Source organism: Nylanderia fulva, unplaced genomic scaffold, assembly GCF_048542155.1.
Source record: "Nylanderia fulva isolate GAGA-0341 unplaced genomic scaffold, ASM4854215v1 Scaffold42, whole genome shotgun sequence".
Classification (NCBI taxonomy): Eukaryota; Metazoa; Arthropoda; class Insecta; order Hymenoptera; family Formicidae; genus Nylanderia; species Nylanderia fulva.
In genome coordinates, this window is record NW_028190499.1 from 853203 (window position 1) to 874386 (window position 21184).

General features: G+C 31.1%; 2 protein-coding genes across 9 annotated transcripts in view; one reads left to right on the plus strand and one right to left on the minus strand.

The window, feature by feature from the left end:
- LOC114936085 (uncharacterized) overlaps positions 1-1037 on the plus strand; it is a 277220-nt gene extending 276183 nt beyond the window's left edge. For all 3 annotated transcript variants that reach the window (XM_029309106.2, XM_029309107.2, XM_029309105.2), the window contains one exon: positions 568-1037. In XM_029309106.2, the coding sequence (XP_029164939.1) occupies positions 568-569 (2 nt within the window). In that variant the 3' untranslated portion in view covers positions 570-1037. The remainder of the gene's footprint in view (positions 1-567) is intronic.
- Positions 1-21184, minus strand: part of raskol (Ras GTPase-activating protein raskol) — a 449557-nt gene that overhangs the window by 45766 nt on the left and 382607 nt on the right. The gene's annotated exons all lie outside the window — the stretch shown is intronic.

The following is a 21184-nucleotide window of genomic DNA, read 5'->3' on the forward strand; positions in this document are numbered from 1 at the left end:
ACCGATCAATCGCACAAGTTTCTAACCAAAAGTGTCACGTTCATCATATACTCCATGGAAACTGCAATATGCGATTCAAATAAGACTTCGATTCTCAAACGCCGCTTATGACCTCGTTGCACCTACAGTTTACCATATGTACTTCTCAATCCTTATTAATTCATTGCTATTGATCTTTAGATATTGATCCTTAAATAGCATTATAAATAAAATAAAATTTTCCATTCGTCGAATTTATTTTTTAATATTTTTTTTATTATATACCTACTTTATTATATTATATAAATTTTATTATATAAATATTTATCATAAATATTTCACTATATATTATATCTTTTAAAGCATAATTTTATTATATAAAATTTATATAGGTATACATTTATATAATATAATAAAGTAATAATAAAAAAAGTATTAAAAAAAAAATTTATATATTTATTTAATAATAATAAAATTTCCTGAAATTAGTTACATATTTTTTACACACACATATGTATGTATATTTTTATATTTATGCAGCAGAAAAAAACTGTTATGCCAGAGACAAAGCAATCTTTCCTTTTTCAGAACAAAACCGTCGGCCGGCCGTCAACGAATGGAATTCGATGCATTATGCGAAGCGCATAAACACGAGCGTGCAGTCACTGCGGATGGTATACAAATGAGACGGGGGTCTTCCAAGTGTCGACATACGGACAGCAGAGAATAGGGAAATATCGCCGATTTCTCCGCACGAATCTCTTCCACTTTGAATAGTTCCGCCGTATAATTTTCGTGCCCGAAGCCCCATTTCTATTTTAATAAAGCCGTTACGATTTTTTTTTTCTGGCGGACCGCGAGGCAGTAGTTTCCGTTCCGTTGCGCGTGAAATAAAATGCACAATAAAAGCTAAAAAGCTTGAATTTTGATGCGCTTTATTTTAATTAAATTCATCGCGCCGCTCGTCCTAATAATAAAAGTGACATTTATATTGCTGCGAAATAAAATAAAATGAAATCAAGATGCACAAATATATATGTAAATTGAATACTGGATTATTCGGAGTGTTTTGCTTTCTACCTTTTTATACACGAAATCTTTCCACACAATAGGTAGATAATAAAGATATGCAATAATATGTAATATTTTTTTTATGTTTAAAACTTAGTAAAAAATTTTGTTATAAATATTTTTTCATAAAATTGTATTTTAATAAATAATATTATTTTGCAATTAAAAAGAAAATAATTTTTTTATATTTATATATTTCTTTCAGCTTTTAATAAATAAATAAAAAAATGTACGACGGATCTCTTAAGCCCAGAAGATGAAAAACATCTCCATGTGTCTTCATCGATATTCTGAGGGTTAACTGTGTCGCAAATCTCCCCTCATTTTTCCTGTCTGCATTTTGATAACCTTGTCATCGGTCCATTATAATCGCAGATTAACGACCACGTCGCGCGAGATAAATCAAGTAAAATTGATCTGACACGCTAGTCTCATGCGCATAAGTCAGAAGAGTTTATCGGAGAAGAATGAAGGTGCAGAGACTCCTAAAATCCATGCCTTTTCTTACAAGCATATACGAAAAGATGTAATCCTATAACACTAACTCGAAAATAATATTCAAATACAGAGTAAACAATTACAAAGCAAATTATATATAGCAATGCATCGTCTTAGAAAAATAATAATTTACAATTACTTAGCATATTTTATACATGTCTTTGTGTTGCCTATCAAATATTGAATAAATATGAAAATATAAAGAAATAAAAATTCCACTATTAAATCTTCTTATTTAAAACGTCATGTTTAATTTTCATATAATATATAAATCTTAAGATACAGTACGGAGTAATTTTTTACGCGATCGCAAACGTAATTTTAGATGAATAGCACAACATCGAGAGCAAATAGTAATTTTGAAAAAGGCAGCGAAGAGATAAATGATCGAGCAGACTCTGCTGGATGCTCGCAGCTGGATTTTCCATGATTTATTCAGGTAAAAGCGTCGTATTATCGTCGAATGCCATTTCTTGTGAATAATCGAGGACTTACGGAAGCCGAAAGAGTGAATTTTGAATAGAACGCTGATACCTAAGTCCGCCTATAAAATAGTAAAGGACATTAATGGTAAGCTTCGGCATCAAGGGAATCGCAGATTAACGTGCACAAATACCAGCGAGGCTTTTAGATCCGCATTCAATCCGCTGGAAATGCACTTAATGATGTCTTAAAACGTCAACTTATGTACAACGCATGTTTACATGCGTTTTTTTATTTTACAAGAGTTAAATAAAAGAATTACGCTGTTTTTAATTACAAGATTCCCTGATCCTATTTTAAATATTTTTTTTTTATAAAAATCTTTTTTGATAATGACGATTTCCAAAATGCAATGATTTTCGATCGAGACGAGCGTGCATAAATAATTAATTACAGCGTTGACAGGAAATCGCACTGCGATTACATAAGCTCCGACATTTCCATTTTATCCTCTCGTACCTCATTTCCGGATTGAGAGATCCGTGCCACGGATGTGAGTTGAAACATTTCCTGCGGAGATTGAAACCGACAGTATAATTTCCAAAACTACAGTATAATTTTAATATCCTGATTTCCACAGACACCATAAAAGTCTTTATATTTAAAGGACACTAGCTTTAATTCTCTCAAAATTTTCAACTTCCTTAGAAGTCTCGATTTCAGGACTGAAAAAATAATATAATACTCAAAATAATTATTTCACATATTTTAATTAAAAGTGAATTAAATCGTTGACAGCGAATTTCTTTAATAAAAATTTATTTGAATTGAGAGATGAATTCGATCTCTCTGCTTTTTCGAAAACTAATCCGTGAGAAATTATACGATTTTGAAAAAAGCTCTAAATCTTCGCATCACGTACAAGTTTTCTTCTTAAGAAAAAAAAGAAGAAGAAACTGAGGAATCACGGCTTCTTCCTCCTTTTAATGACATCGATGTTTTTCGATAGCGACACGACTTCCTGTTCGACGACTTCCTTAGGTACCTACTTCGAAGTTCTTTCGCTGTCTGATCGTAAATACACCGAAGTTTCTCTCACTAATTTCTAATTGCAGAATTTAAAAAAATACACAGCTATTCAAAATTAATAGAAAAAATAAATTGTTAACAATATATTAAGTAAAAAATAAATATTGAAATAAAAGTTATATTTGAACGCCACAATTCTATCTGCATTATAATGGTTTTAATCAGAGATATCGAATATAATACGCTTAGAAATTGCTTCATGGAAAGTGTATTGTGTCATCACATGAACACGCAAGGTTATCAATCTATTAACGGCATACTTGCATTCATGTTTACGGTAAGTGCACATCATTAAGTCAGTATAGTATTATTAACTCACATTGTAATATGAAAATAAAAATTGATTGCATACTAAATACATTTTTATATAGCTTCACAAAATTATTTCTCCTCTCTAATGTGATCCTAAACGTTCCTGAGAAGTCTGTGATTTCCGTCCTGTTTTATCGACAAAATGTGAGATTAGATAAACTATAAATCTATTTATTGGCTATACGGATTGTTTTTTACCTGAAATTAGAACGCTTCGCCCTTTGTTAATATTAATACTTTAATTTGTACAAGAAAAAGATTTAGCAATCTGTATAGTCTCATATATCTTGGTTACAGAATTATGAGTTCTAAGCATTCATAATTCGGTGACTAAGATATATGAAACTATACAGATTGATAAATCTTTTTCCTGTACAAATTAAAGTATTAATATTAACAAAGAGCGAAGCGTTCTAATTTCAGGTAAAAAACAATTTTTATAGTTAATAAATATATTTATAATTTATCTAACTTCACATTTTGTCGATAAAACAGAAAGGAGACTTAGCTTAACTTAAGATCCCCCTTTAAAGAAGATTTATTATCGAATTTATTTCCTATATAAAACTGTCAATTTTTATTTTACGAGAAATGACAGGTGTATTCTATAGAAATATAGTATTCCATTAAGTCTCTGATTAGCATAAAATAATATTCACCGATTTATTCGATTCCTTTTCTGGCAGAAAGCGCCGTTAGGACTCGCGCTAACTGTATTCGCTTTTGATGAAAATTATTTAGGCGCCCACGGAGGGTCAAAGTGTCGCGTGCACCGCAAGTTCCTTTTTCGCATATCCGCGCGCGAATTTCCTCTCGGCTCTCCTCGGCTTCACGTGCATCAGAGCTCCGGTCAAATATTAGATAGCTCCTACTACCGACGGTGGAGTCTACGGTGGGTCAGTGACGTTATGTAAGGAGCGTGGGATCGCCCGGCGCCGTTACGGGAGCGCGTCATGCACCGACTCAGCACGCCACGTGTTTAGTATCGCAACGTCACACGTCAGATGCACCCCGAATTCCCTGGAATTGTGCGCATTGTTCTATCGTTTTTTTTTTTTTCGGAGTCTTTTTCTTGACAAAAATAAAATTTTAATAAAAAAAGCGAATCCTGAAATTTAATTTTAAATTAGATGGGTTTATAATATTTTAATATTAATAAACAAAATATAAAATTTAATATTCAATTTTTTTAATTTAAAAAAAAATTTTCGGGATCTATACAATTTTTTCTTGACAAAAATAAAATTTTGATAAAAAAACGAATCCTGAAATTTAATTTTAAATTAGATATAGATTGAAAATATTTTAATATTAATAAACAAAATATAAAGTTCAATATTTAACTTAAAATATTTTAAGATTAAGTATAAAAAATATAATTATAATTATAAAATACAAAATAAACTTAATAGAAAATGTTTGATATTAAAGAGAAAAAATCTCGGTGCTGATGAATGATTGGAAATTCGAAAGATAGGAACTCCGCTACGTCTGTGGGACATTTTGTTACAATACGATTGCAGAATAGCATGTACGCCCAGGAAATGCACGACGTACTCCGAAACATGTTGAAATGCATGTGATACTCTCGTGTCGTGTGAGAAGTGGCACGAGATTTCACTGGTTACGCAGGGATAATGGGAAACTTATCTAAGTAAGTTGTCTTGTACTCAGGTAACTGTACATATAATTATAATTCGCAAGAGTGATGCGTATGTCAAAAAGTAATTCCACGTTATATATAAATATGTCAAACATTGTCAATATGCAAATAATGAATAAGTTATCACATAAATATTGATGTCGCGTGCTATCTTCTGCAATTTAAAATAGGTACATAGAAAATTTGTTTAAAGGAGAGAAGAGATAAAACTTTCTCTCTCTTTTTAAAATATTTAATTATTATATTTTTGATATGTATTTATTCGATTATAAAATTAATGTTAACACAAAAATTATTTATGAATTATTCAGCGGAATTTTTTTACTTATGTAACAATGTTACAAATAAGATTACGGAATTATGAATGCACTTTTTGTGTATTACATATGCTTGTTTAAAACATATAATTGTCCTGAGAAAAGAATTTACAGTGAAAGTATCGCAACTGCTATGTATGTGTATATTATCATTAACTAGAGAAATTAAATAAAACAAAACTAAGAGTTCCAGTTGAAATCGGAGAGTGGATAAGAAACTTTCTCTAACATATCAATGTTATAAGTCATTCTCGATATCACGGTCGGCGATATGAAAATTAATAGTCAAGTGAGAACTCGATCTCAAAATTCTTTACTCAATCGAAAAATAAATTCTATTCAAAAATTTTAAATTCTCGTGAGAAAATTATATATAATTTATCCTTTTTTTCGTTTTTGTTCTTTTTATTGGCTGATTGTAAGCTAAAATAATATGCTTTAAGAAAATTATATTTACTGAAAGAACATACTTATATTTACTGAACGGAGTGATTCATCTCTCGTATTATTTTCTATTACGTCTAGTTATTGTACGACAGTTTCTCTTATGCAATAGTCCCGTTATATTAGAGCGGGAGACAAAAACGTCACACGAGTCGAATAACTACTTTCGCGATTGCAAAATTATGTTAATTTTAATTTTTTTTTTCAAAATTAAAGTAACGCATACGAATAAAAAATTTCAATTTCTTAAACAGAGAAGAATTTATAATATAGAATACATATAAAAATTAAAGAAATATGCAGGAATGTAATTAAAGAATCGTAATATAAAATTCCATAAAAGAACGAAATAAAATACCATTTTAAAATTAATTAACGAAATAAAATATTACAAATTTAGGATTAATTAACATAACATAAATAAATTTGTTAATGTGTCCTCTCTAATTATTTTTTTTACTAATCTCCCATTCTATTTTCTCGCGAAATCATGCATATTTTTGCCGAGTTTCTGTTACAGTATAATAATTTATTCAATATTTTTCCTTCTTATTTTAGTACCTATTAATTATATAACAAAATAAAAAAATTATAAAAAAAATTTTAGACAACTATACTCGAACTTGACACTTGTGATGTGCGACTCGATACGTCTATTTTATAAACACGAGAATTAAAAGTCGGCATATCATCTCTCTCTACACGTGCTTTAATTACATAATGGCTAGTTATTAGAAGAACAGTAGTTCACGAATAAACATCGTAACCAGTTATTAACTCGCAAACTCGTGCTATACATTTTTCGATGTCTTAATTAAATAGACAAGGAATTTCATTAAGTACAAACAGGGAGTTATATATATAAATGCGTATATAACGAATTTTTCATACACATTTTCGAGTCCCTTAAAATGTATTTATGTAATCGTGCACAATTTACAGAAACAAATGCTAATAGTACATTTAAATAAACATACATTAACGTTTTACGCGATAACATCTATTATTAGGATATCTTATATGAGTAACATTATTTTCTTTTACTTCAACCAGTCTTGAACAGTATTTTCAGAAATTTAAATAAAAAAATTAATGTATATAAATACTAATAAAACTGAAATTTTAATTAAATAGAAAAAATTAAATTATAAATGATTCCATACACATAAAAAATTTTTTAACAGAATATATTTATCAGGGTTAGATAAGTTAATGATTTTTTAAAATTAAGTTAAAGTTAGTTGCTTATAAAATTAATTTAGTTAAGATTAAATTAACTAAAGCTAAATCAAAAGTTAATTTTTTTAAATATTATTTATATTAAATTAGAATTTTGTTTGTCAATTCTTTTAAAATTTATAATAGCAAATAACAAAGAAATTTTGATTTTTATATAGAAATATATTTTTTGGTAATTACAATTGATGACAAATGAACATAAAAATTGATAATACTTTAATTTAAAAATTATACTTTATTTATTAAATTTATTTTTAATATATAAATATATTTTTTTATTGAATTTATAACTTATAAAATATAATTTAAAAATAATACCTTATTTATAACTTATAAAAAATAATAATGGTATTCGGAGATAAAATTTAACTTAGAAAAAAAGTTAATAAGTTTAAGGTCAAAAATAATTAGTTGAAGTTAAAAATTAATACATTTTAAATTAACTAAGCCAAGTTAAAAGATATTAACTTTTAAACTTTTTTTTAACTTTGAACTAATTAACTAGTTACTACCCACCCCTGATATTTATATTCCTCTTGAATTTCTTTTGAGTCTTCCAAGAGGAGGCTGCGATTCACACGTGTTGCCTGATACATACTACAAAATTCCGTGGAAAAACGTACGAAGGGCGAATTATTACAACCTCTCACGGATCATTACAGCCTCGGGAGAATTTATCGTTTCCGTCGCGAACGAGAGGGAGGCTTATATATTTCTCGAGAGCGCGAAATCACGGTGCGCGTCTCCGGGCGAAAATCGAGATTAATTCGAGCGCGCGACGCGAGAGAGGATGAACCTGGGCGATTTACAGCGCGCGATGCGAGCCGACGTTTAATTAAAACGGAATCGCGCGGTCCGACAGAGAAAAGCTCCGTGTCTCGAACACAACCCGACGATATTTTCGACGAAGAGCATCGTCCTCTCCTTTGTATGTGCGCATTTCGTGTCCGCGAAACTGGTTTGCGCCGAATAATTATTCCCTTCCAGGTAAACAGGCTTTATCTCGCTACGCGAGCAAGCTACATCTCCGATTCGCGGTGACTATTATATACGTATTTCCGATGCAATAATAAGATCTGACAGAGAACAGTTGCTTTTTATCCAAATTAATCAAAATGTTCAATTTAAAAAATATTGAACCAAAAAACAACCCCCTATATTTGTAAAAATCGTTTTCCTTATTCAGAATGTTTATATATCGATTTGCTTAAGAGCGCATTGATAATAAAAATAATAACAATATAAAATAATAAAAATTACAATAATAAAAAATAATATAAATATAAGTATAATATAAAATAATAAAATAAAAATAATAAAATAAAATTAAAATTGATAATAACATAATATAAATTAAAATAAATTAAAAATTCGTATACTCTTCTAAACCATTTTTTCTGTATAATTTTATAAATATATTTAGTACAAAAAAAATTATTTGGTGTCGATGATCGTTGTTAAAAAATTTGACGGATGTGTCAAATTTTGACACATGCCACGTGAGGATTCCACGGCGATCATTAATCGAGCATTACTTGGTGATTCAAAGAGAGCCACATGCTCTACCTCTTATTCATACCCTCGATTAGTAGCCGGCCGAGGCATGTCTGTGCTGTGTAGTATTTCCGATTGATAGGGCTCTCATTCCTTCACCCTTCATTCGGTCGATCCAGAGTCCACCACTCGAAAGGGCTTTTGTGGGCGACTTAGGACCGGTGTCCGCGCGTGAATGAAGCGGAAGAAAGCGAGAGCCCTCGTGCGAGTGCCGTTGTGCATTTCGGGGACGCCGCGCATTTGCCATTCGGGCTATTAAGCTCGAATCGAGATATACGCGAACGAATTAGGCTCCATGTATAAGCCCTTTCTTGTTGCAAATAGAGCGAACGTGCCGACCGACGCCTCTAACGATGTTTGTCACAAGAGGGCGTGCGTTTAATGGATTAATAAATTCCCCATCGCCGAAAGCGCAGCGATTCAACGCGCTGGAATCGGAGAAGATAAATACAGTGTGCGGCCTCAGTCGTTTTTTTTTAATTCCCTTGAGAACCAAAAATTAATTAGTTAGCATTCTTCACTTATAAACGTTTTATATTTGAGGGCTTATGAGAGGACAAATGATCAAAGAATTTCAATTGCAATTTAGTTGCAAGAATTACACTCTCCAATTAATCGAAATGTGCGACATTTTAAGATATTTTAATTTAATATATTTAACATGTTTATATTAACATATTAATATATTTATTTTATATTCTTAGCAAAATTTTTTTTTTTAATTTTAACATTTCCGTTTATAATATTTATATATTAAAAAGTTTACATTTTCTTTACAGAGAAAAATCCAGATATATGAATAATGATAAATTTTTCTTTGACATATTTTTTATTGAGAACCGAGTATCAATTAAAATATCAATATTTTTTTTATACTAATTGTAAATTGAGGCCTTTCATCGAAATTCTTTAGAGTCAATATTATTTCCGCTTAAATCGCGTTCCGCGAAACAACATTCGTCGTCATGATGTGAGGTCACCTTTAATCATGACCCTCTCATATATACAACCTTCTCGTTGTTCGGTCGATGCACAGTGAGTCTTAACGATCGTTCACAGCTCGCGATAAGTCGCAGTCGTTAATCTTACAAAGTATCTTAACAAACACCATGTATTCAATGTTCAAAAATTTTTTAAATATTAAAAAAAAATTCGGATCAATTTGCATATTTCGACAAAATCGATGACGTATCATATATTTTAATAAAATACTTGCCTCGCAATAATATTCATTTTCTGAGATCTAAGTTTCGAATCTAAATTGAATTATTTTTATCAGCGTTATACAAACTATCTTATATTTTTGGGCATTGTTTTCTATCCTAAGAAAATGAAGAATAAATTTATTGAATTAAGGGGATGCTGCCGTAGTTCTGTTTTACCGACTTTAAGTTAGGTTAGGTTCATTTTTTCCTTTTCAATCTTTTGACACAGGCTTTTAATCTCATTTTTATTACTTCTGTATTATTCTTTCATGTCATCTCTATTGGGAACGCCATATTTTGTGCACAAATAAACTGCAGAACTTTTGTATTAAATAACTATTGTTATGAGCTGATGCAAGAGGCCGATAAAAAAACTGTAATTTTTTTATTTGTTTTTTTTTGCACGAAATTACAGCGCTCCCCGTTCATTATTATCAGTACTTTAATTTTGGAGAAGAATTTTTCAATTTGTGTAGCCAATAAAAAGAAAAGCCCTTGAACTCAAAGTCGGTAAAACAGACATGGTCAGCTTCTTAAGAAGACTAAAACCGTTAAGTTCTTAAATAAATGCTACTTTCATATTTCACTACTTCTAATCTTATCTACAGAAAGAACGCGGATAAGTTCGCTATAAAATTCCAAGTAACCCTAATTCAATGAATATACGACCCAGGTGACGTAAATGATAATTATGACCCCGAGTGTCATCTTTTCTTGCGAGCTAGAAGGTGTTCATACGCGAATAGCTACTGAGCATTTGCATGTTCTGTCATTCTGCTTGCCGTTTCGCGGATTATCTCGTGTCACGAATCAGCCTGCCAACCGGCAGGAAAACGCTAAGCACGACTAGGAAATAGGGGAAGCGAGATGAGCAGCACGCTTCGAGCCGCTATCGTTATCTGTATCGTCGATCGAGACATTCCGCTCCGGTAATGCTGATTATCGCGATTATAATTAAGTGTAATTGGAACGCAGCCGGGCACGCGACCCTCGTCCTCTGCAAGCAGATGCGTTTCGCCTTTCCCGAGGAAGAGAGAGAGATATATATATATGCGAAGACGTTTAATCGTAAACGTTTTCATCGTCCTTGTACTCTCCTCCGGACAGAAGAGACTCTGCACCTGCGCGCGAGCACATGCGATCTTGAACGAGCGCAAAAAAATTAAAAAAAAAATGAATGACCGACACGAAGAAACGGAACACCAATTGGAAGCTGGACTCACGACAGAGGCATTTGGAGATAAATTACACTAGTTAAAAATATATTATAAAATATATTAAAATATTATATATATTTTTATGTTGTAAAATATAATATATATTTTTATATTATAAAATATATTTTTTTCATTAAATTTTTTCTTTGTATTTATTTGGAACTAGATAAGATGTTTTTTTTTTGGATTTTTCACCACCGCATCGAGTTTGTGAACTAATCGAGGTTTAATATCCAAAAAATGACTTCTTTGTGATATACTTTAATTTTCTTTTATAAAAAAAGTAAATATAATATTATTTTGAAATTCTAATCAGAAGTCATGGATGTATTGTTCATCTCTTGTAAAATGCAATTTTTTAAATTTCCATATTTTACTTTTTAGCCATGTTATGAAAAATTAAAGCTAGGAATTTTCTCAGGAAATAGTTCTTAATCTTTCATAACATGGCTAAAAAGTATATCAAAATTTAAAAAATATATTTTATGAGGAATGAACACAATTTCCAGATAACGTTAAACTTTTTTTACAAAATCTCAAACATCGCAAAAAAGCCATACACATTAAATCTGACGGTGAAATTTTCAGCACTCGAAAATCTATAAGAAACATGTTGTCTAGTTCAGAATAATTTTTAAATGTAAATTAATAGATTCACCGATACGATAAACGATATTTTTTATTGGAGCAAATAGCGAATTTTTCCTCGCAAGCACTCGTTGCGTTCCTTTATCATAGAAAGAAATTGGAAAATTGGAGAAAAATCGCATTCACATATACACACGCGGTCGATCGCAATGCTACGTATCGGTGAAGTCAGGTGGTGCAAGTTCGACGAGAAGAGCATGAAGAGCACTCGCACGTATTCCAGAAAATGCATCGAGCGCACGTGATTCCGCTCGCGGCTTCTCAATTCAATTCACCGCGACATGCATACGAAATGCGAAAAGTGCCGCGATGCACAACAGCGATCGCTCCGGAAGTAATTCCAAGTAATTTAAATATCCGTTCTATGTTTTAACAATTTATTAAAATCGGCAAACGATGTAAAACAAATTTATTATTAAATGCATTTCATTTATTAGATATATTTTTCTTCTATTTAAAATCTTCATTTTTATACGAGATATATATTTAAAGATAAAAAAATTGTACGTCAAAATATTATTTACTTTAAAAAAAAAATATATATATATTAATATTTTTTTCCCGTTGGAAACAGCAACGTTGTTAGTATGCAGGTGTAACAGTGGACGTGGTCTTACAATGTCCGAGTACCGAGTATAATTATAGACACGCGTGCACGTCATTAGATACACGGTGCGAAGTGCATTCGAATGAAGATTCATATGCAAAAGGGGTGCATCATATATAAGAGCGAATTACAAACCTTCTAAATTCAATTCGAATAACATAAAAGCCTTTACAGTGACTTTCGAAAAATTCTCATATAATTTGTAAATTATATTTTTATTTATTAATAATTTAGTAGATTAAATAAAATCGAGATAGAATAATAAAATCGTCCGATTAAAATTCGCATTAGTTAATCACCCATAAAGTAGGATAAATTTTTATACTGTGTACTCCAACGAGAGTATATGTACATTCATTTTCCTTTGAAGTAAATAAATTTCTCTCGCAGTTTTAACAGACATTAATTACGTTTACACGCACTGCCTAGAAACATGTTGATTATAAGACAAAGATAATTAATTTCTCACGACTCTATCTCGATCTAAATTAACTGAAAATGCGAGAACGATCACGCATTGTTAAAAAGCGAGCGCACATTTTCTCTTCTCCCGGTCCGAATTTTCCTTCTCTTTCTCCCAATATTTTTTCTACGCATTAACTTCCCCTCTAAATGTCTAAACGATAAGTCATCGGTTGCTCTCGGTCCCACATGGGAAGCTGAGATCATCGACAATTATGGTTATAACGATGCGCTTCCCTCCGGTCGATTCCTTATCTCTCTCGTCAGCCACTTCTTCGAAGAGAAGAAGTCCTACTCTTTCCCGACATATTTTTCGCATTATTTTTCTTGCACGTCGTGAGAGTAATGTATACCTATACGCTCGCAATCTCGAGCAGCAATGTGTAAGGTCCCGTTCTCGCCAATTACTCGAACACGCTACAAAGAACGCACTGTACAAAGAAAATGCATCGCGTCCTAAATAAGTCCAAGACATCGTAAATCACGGTTGCGTGAAGTGTAACGCGTAAAAACAGGTAGAAAGTATTGTATATTGAGCCGAGAGGTTTTTTCTCTCGAACGGAATCGATTTGCGCTCATCCACGTCTCCTACGAAATTTTAATAACAATTTCTGACACATATATGTATACTCAAATGTGTGTCGTAATCAAATATCGGTCTTTTATTGTCCACTCAAATTTAAAGAAAACAACAAACTCTGTATAATTAAAGCATGTGATGCTTGTGACAATTTACAAAATGCATTAATAAATAGCGCATCACCGTTAAACAATTAATTCATAATTTTATTTAATATTTATTTTAATTATTAATTATTTTTACTATTAATTATTCATTATTAATAATTATTTTTTAATATTAGTAATAATTATTGATAATTAAAAATGTATAAATAAAAAAATTAATATAATAATTAAATTATAAATACATAATGTGTTAGTTTTAATTACAACCTCAATTATTACCTCCCATTGATATTTTATAATAAAAAAAATACGCAGATAAACAGATGTCCCGGGCAGTTTTTGAAGCAAAAGAGCAGAGATTATTGGAACAAACTCGATTAATAATTTGTGCGTCTGTTTTCGAGCGCGAGAAGAGGCGTGCATCAGATGCGATATACATATATTCACTTATGCGAGCACGTGTGTATATATTCTGTCTCTCTCTCCCTTGCGCGCGAGATATAAAAATACCGGATCTCTCCAATAAGACGACGCATTTCGAGATACGTTGCGAGATGACAGAGAAGCAGCTGTAGGAACAGGATCTTCAAACTCGTTCTAAACACGCGTCCATTTCGAATTCTTCGCAGCGGATTAAAGTCGTAATAAGACTATCGCGAATAAAAACCATCGACGTTTTATTAAATCTCAAATATAGAAAGTATCAAACCTAAGAACCGCGTTTACCAGTATCTAGAGAAAAATGACTGGATCTTATCGTAATTAAATATACGTATGTCAAATTGTGTCATTAAATGACGATACTTTTTATATTTAAGGGGATGCTGCCGTTGTTCTGTTTTACCGACTTTAAGTTAGGTTAGGTTTACTTTTTATTGAACATACAGATTGAAAATCCTTCACAATGAAAGTACTAATAATAATGAATGGGAAGCGCTGTTATTCTTTCATATCATCTCTATTGGGAGCGCCATATTTTGTGTACAAATAAACTGCAGAACTTTTGTATTAAATAACTATTGTTATGAGCTGATGCAAGAGGCCGTAAAACTAATTTTTTTAACTTTTATTATGTTTTATGCGAAATTACAGCGCTCCTTGTTCATTATTATCAGTACTTTAATTGTGGAGAAGGATTTTTCAATCTGTATAGCCAATAAAAAGAAAAGCCCAAGAACTCAAAGTCGATAAAACAGTCATGGTCAGCATCCCCTTAAACAAACTGAAGAGAAATGGTAGGAAGAATTGAACTTATTTTTTTTTAAACGGATTTCGTGAATTTCACGTGTATTGATCGTATGCAATTTTGATAACAATTTAACCGAGGTTATTAAACTGGCTGGAAGGAGTGCGTTACCCTCTTCGAAATAGACTGCACGGATCGTTATAACGTTATTCTTGGCATTCTATTGCCACATACAATAGAAAGCGCGAAAATAGAACTTTGCGGATTTAATCGATTTTCTGTCCTACGTTATCGTGAGTGGTAATGCATATTCGGTTTTCGCAAGGAAACACGCAACAAATAATATTCCCTCTCACTTCCACGGCGACATAAAGCAGACAATTGTGGTGGAAGTGCATTTCCATGGCCCATTGTTTACTATGGATGCGCTTGTTTCAAGCAAAATGAAAGAAAAAGGAAAAAAAGCAAAATTGTGTACTTTCTACCTAGAATGCTCGTCGGAGTGTTTGGACATTGTCGTTTCATAGGAAATTCTCTCTTTGTACATACCTGAAACAGAAAAGAAAAGGGAAGATCAGTATATTGCATTCAAAAGTGGAATCGAGAGATTATTGCTTAGGATAAAAGTGTCATTTTTTTAATTAATTAAGGGATCACATAAAAATATGCGGTCCAGAATTTTCCAAAACTATATTGATAGTTACTTTTTACTAGAAAATTTAATTTTCTATTAAATATTTAAATTTTTATTTAAATATTTTCTCAAATATTTATTTTATTATAAATATTCTTTATTAAGTAGATTTCGCCTAATAATAAATATTTTCATTATACATGCATGTGTTATTTGTGACGATTTGAAGAATTTCAGATTTTATATTTATCAAATAATAATAATAATAATATTTCTTATTATATAGCTATACATGTATTTATGCACATAAAAATATTGAATCAAATTTATGTATAAAATTCACACATCATGATTATTAAATGAGATTTTATACTAGGAGAATATTGAATCATATACATATTTAAAAATATATTCTTCACACGTGCTTTCTTAATGATTTACTCAAATGCACTCGTTCCTCTCTGGGAAGGATATCAATAATGTTTTACTGACATAGATCGAGTCGCGGCTCGTTTCGAGTACATCAATTACTAATTAAGCACAGATGTAACGTCTCGCCGCTTATCCTTATCATCCTGTTTATTAGCTCGTTCTCAAAGCGGATCCTGTGGTATAATGCCGTGCCGTTTCGTGGACGAAAAAAAAAGGTACTCAGCCAAGTGATCGAGCCAAGTGTTAGACCGAGAGACAGTGATAAATGAGAGGGACTGACAAGAAACGCGCATACGACGCGACGTGTCGAAAAAAAAAGCGATAGTGACTCTCCGAGGGAAGCGACAATGATTCGAAAGAGAAGGAAATGTAAGAGGGAGTGTGTTTAGTCTGCTAATGTACATGCATGCAGCTCTTGAGAAAGAGCAGCGAGCCTCTCTTCTTACTTTCGTATTCACGAAACTCTTTCAGTCACCCGTTTTCCTTCAGGGACTTCGCTGTTTATTGAATATCGAACGCAGATATCGCGTTCGTTGAAACATGCAGAAGAAGGCTTACGTGTTACGGGATATATGCTGGATTAGTAACCATATCCGGATCGGATTCTACCATGGAAAGTCGCTCTCCACACGCGCGATAATTAGTATCCGCCTTAATTTGTATGCGTAAAAAATTCCCTTTTCTGTAGCGCTTAAATTATAACCCCGATCGACGCTTTACGCGATCGTGTTACATTAATATGAGATAAATACAAGAAACTACGGGAATGTGTACATAGCGTATAATATTAAAGTATAAATTATGATAATTTTAATGCAACATATTAATCAATTTATTACTTGTCATTTCTCTCCATTTCATGAATTTGTAAAATAAAATCTCTTCTATTGCCTGCTGGTAAATAAGCAAATAATTCTCAAACATTTTTATATTATTAATATATAATATAGCATATAATATATAATATATACTATAATATATAATATAACATATAATATATAATATAACATATAATATAATATATAATATTATATATAATATAATATATATAATATATATAATATATGTATATGATATATAATATACTATATAATATATATAATATAACATAATATAATATATAATATATATAATATATATAATATATATGATATATGTGATATATAATATACTATATATAATATATAATATATAATATATAATATACTATATAATATACTATATAATATATATAATATAATATAATATAATATATAATATAATATATAATATAAAATTAAATATATTATCAATTTTTTGTAACAGGTAACACATCTAATTTTTATTCCGAGCTATTACAAAAAATTCGACTTGCTCTCCCTGCATTTATTTTAAATACTTAAATGGTCTGACGTGCACATTACGAACCTACAATGCACATGACTAAGAGAGGACAGGGCAAAGACATAGAATGGTGGCCCTTATTCACGAGTTGATTCAGAAGGACCGCTTTTTCCCCGACACCGCCTTAATTATGTATTTTAGCGAGGGTCGAAGGGGAAACACGGCATATTTCGAGAATTATGACTGCACCATGTGTGTGATTCACCGTACATTTTATCCACCATATACCGCCGCAGTTTATTCGCTGGGCCGAGTAATACGTGCAAGTGCATGCTCTATTTCTTATCATCTCGTTTTCTATCGCATGACGCACGCACGCAAGAGCTCCGAAGAGGCAGAACGGATATTTAGTAAGGAGAAAGGCGTTTGAGAGTGTAAATTCTCTGATGCAGCCAGATAATATCGATATATTATGTTGTCACCTTTTCATTTTTATATATTTCCGATCTTATACGTAATAAATGTCCGCTTACACGCATATTTAGTTTAGCGGAAAATTAATATATTATGATGATATAATCTATTCACAACTTCTTATTTTCTTCCTACTTATCATATTTTGAATATAGAACTTTTAATTTTCTCTTATTTTTATTTTACTCAATGTATTTCCTCAACATTAATTTAATCATTTTAAAAAATTTCGTATTCGCTTCTTTTCAATAAATATTTTATTGACTTATTGTTAGTTTGTAAATATGTTTCCAAGAATTAATTTTAAAATCATATTAATTATTTTTAAAAAATTATTTAAATTTTATTTCATGAGTAAAAATAATTATTTCCAAAAATATCAATTAAACTAAACTAAAATAAATTCAATTAATACATATATCATTAATGTTTCATTAATTAAAAAATACATAGTTATTAAAGCATATTCTCTAACATATTACCAACACATTTCGTGAAAAAATGACTAAACTTCGCGGTAAATTCTCAAAAATTTATGATAAAATTAATAAAGCGATTTTTTCAAAGCATCAAGATAAAATTTCCCAAATAAAACAAAAACACACACGAAATGAAATTTGGAATAAATTTTTGTCCGAACGAATAAAAAAAAAATCCGTCGCTTATTTCTCCCGTCGAGTCATTTAAATCGCAAAGCGAGATATCGCGGCTGGCGAGGCCGCTGTTACGCGACCGTGAAGAAGGCTAAATAAACGGTCGGTTAATTAGCTTCGTAATTAATAGAGGCACGCTCGAGGAATAAGCAAACGCACACGAGGGCTTGTGAAAAACGGGATAGGCGCAATTTTGTGCGTCGATCTACTTTCCCGGCTGAACGCCTCGGCTCGGCTCGGCGTTTCACATTCGAAGGAGAAAACTGGTATGATCTAGCAACGCTAATCTTACATTTGCGTGTGTATTATTTATCATCGCGGTCGTACGTTGCTTTTACCGCGAGCCGGATGTCCCAGTTTTGTACACAAATGGCGTCGCTTTTGCGTTCGTTCGCGGCTTCATTCATGGACGCGTTTTATTCCTCCGAGTCATACATAATTCGTATTGCATTCGTAATGCGTTTCCTCCGATCGGAAACATTGAGATTACATCAAAATTACATAGCTCGGAACAAACAACACTCTTGCGAGGCTAAAAATAGAAGAAGGACATAAGTGTCTCTTTTGTCAAGAATAATACCTTTCGAATATACATATAAGTATCATATCTCTTCTACTTCTGAATATAAATATATAATTTTTTTTATTTAATAATATGCTTGAATAATGAGTTGTTTGAAAAGAATATAAATTAAAATAAAATAAAATTGATTTAATACATATCATTAATATGTTTCATTAATTAAAAAATAGATATATATTTACTAACAATAAACATTTTTTGAAATAATTATTTTTACTCATAAAATATGTTATTATTAAAAAGTATATACCTATATATTTATTAGACATTTTTATTAAAAACTTTTAATTAACTTTTATTTAAATAATTTTTTTAAATAATTAATATAATTTTAAAATTAATTCTTGAAAAATATTTACAAACTGACAATAAGTCAATAAAATATATTGAAAAGAAGCAAAGTAAGTTTTTAATATTCTCTGACACATTTCTAATATACGTGTATATATGTATTTATAAAATGTTCTTATTGATTATGGAAGGAAGACAGAGAAAACGAAACACTTCTGCGAGAGAAATGTCGATCGACCATAAAACTTCCTCGAGGACACGTCTTTTCTGCCAGAATATGAAGAAAAAATATTAGCTTTGGGACGAAAGCATTACAGGAAGTACTTTAAATAACTGTCTGTAAGAGCTATATAAGCTGCGATGGAAAAGAACGGCAAGAATTAGCTGAAAAAAGTTTATTCTCGCAAATTCATAATAATATGACGTGGGCAGTAAAATGTGTGCGACCAAAACGCAATTATCGCAAATGCATGTTTTCCCACGTCTCTTTTAATCTTCTTCTCAAATATTATGTCAATTTTCATTAATAACAGCGGAAATTGTACTCGACTTATATAAGTCTACGTTGACATACAGGATAGATTAATATACTATCGATTAGACGAACAATTAGCGAAATTGAAAAATTGACATTGCTGTTTAAAAAATATCAAATAGAAATTTTTTCGAAAAAGTCTCTATTGCTTATAAAAGTATTCTAAAAAAATATATTATTTTTAAAATGATAAAAAATATAATTAGATATGATTATAAAAGTGTTTGTAATATTAATAAATCTTTTTTAGTTAACAAAAAAAAATTATTCTTTTAAATGCTTCATTTAAAAAACAGATTCGTAATGAAGCCTAATTAATATTTGATTGCCCAATAAAGAATGTCCAAACAGCCTCTTTTCTAATTAGGTGACATAGAAGACGCGGAGTTCCTGGTTCGAAGAAAGAGGAACATCCAGGGTCGTTAATCTCTCGACGGATGACGAGGCAGGAGTTCACGAGTCTCCGCCGAAGCAAGCGTGACTCATCCGCAAACTCCTAAGGAGAAAAGGAACACGCAGTGTAAGGAAGAAAACGATGATCTCTACGTCGAGACCGACTCGAGAATCCATTCGCACGCAAAGTCGATTCATGCTCTCGAACTGTTAGCAAAAACACGATCATGGCAAATCGAGTGCTCCTCGTTTTGCGTACTACTGATATCGCGATAATTATTATAAACAAAATACCAGGTGTTCCCGGACTTGCTGCAACCGTATTTCAATCATATATTTTCTTCCTCTTTTATGCAAATTTTATCTCGGTAGAATTCGCGATACGAAATTAATTAATCAAATTTAAAATTTTTCTGTTTTATATTTAATGTTAATTTTTTAGGTAGATTTTCAATATTTTGAATAATTGGTTTTTAATTTCTATGATAATTATTGTGAATAAAATATCAGGTGGTTCCGACTTCCTGCGACCGTATTTCAATCATATATTTTTTCTTTTTTTTTTACGCATTTTTATGCGTAAAAAGATCAGTAGAATTCGCGACATAAAATTAATTAACCAAATGTTAAATTTTTCTATTTTCTATTTAATTTAAATTTTTTAAATAGATTTTAGCAAAATTGAAAAATTGATACTATTGCTTAAAAAATATCAAATGAAAATTTTTTCGAATAACACGTATGTTAAAAAATCTCTATTGCTTATAAAAGTACTCTATAAAAATATATTATTTTTAAAACAATAAAAAATAAGATATAATTATAAAAGTGTTTATAATATTAATAAATATTTTTTAGATTATTAAATATTTTAAGTACCTGGTTTTAAAAATTTCTACAATATTATTCGTTCATCGAGTCGGAAAAATCAGCGAGTTCAAAGCGACAGCGCAACATATAAATCAATTCAGGCGTAATATCTCCGGCAATTTAATAGTGTCATCTTTGTAAATAAACTATCAAAGAGGGGAGTCCGTCAGATCAATTCTAAATTATGCAGACGCACAACGAGAAAGGGGAGAAACGGCTGATAAAATGCAGCGTAGATGGCGCTCGCGCACGTTCGCAAACAAGCTGCAACAAAAGCTCCGAAAAAAATAACTTTAACGGCGGGAGACCGTATAGGCCGCAGGATCTTTCTGTCAAGGGATGTCAGAGCAGACTATCTATATATAGAGAGAAAGAGAGTCGGGAACCCCGTCATA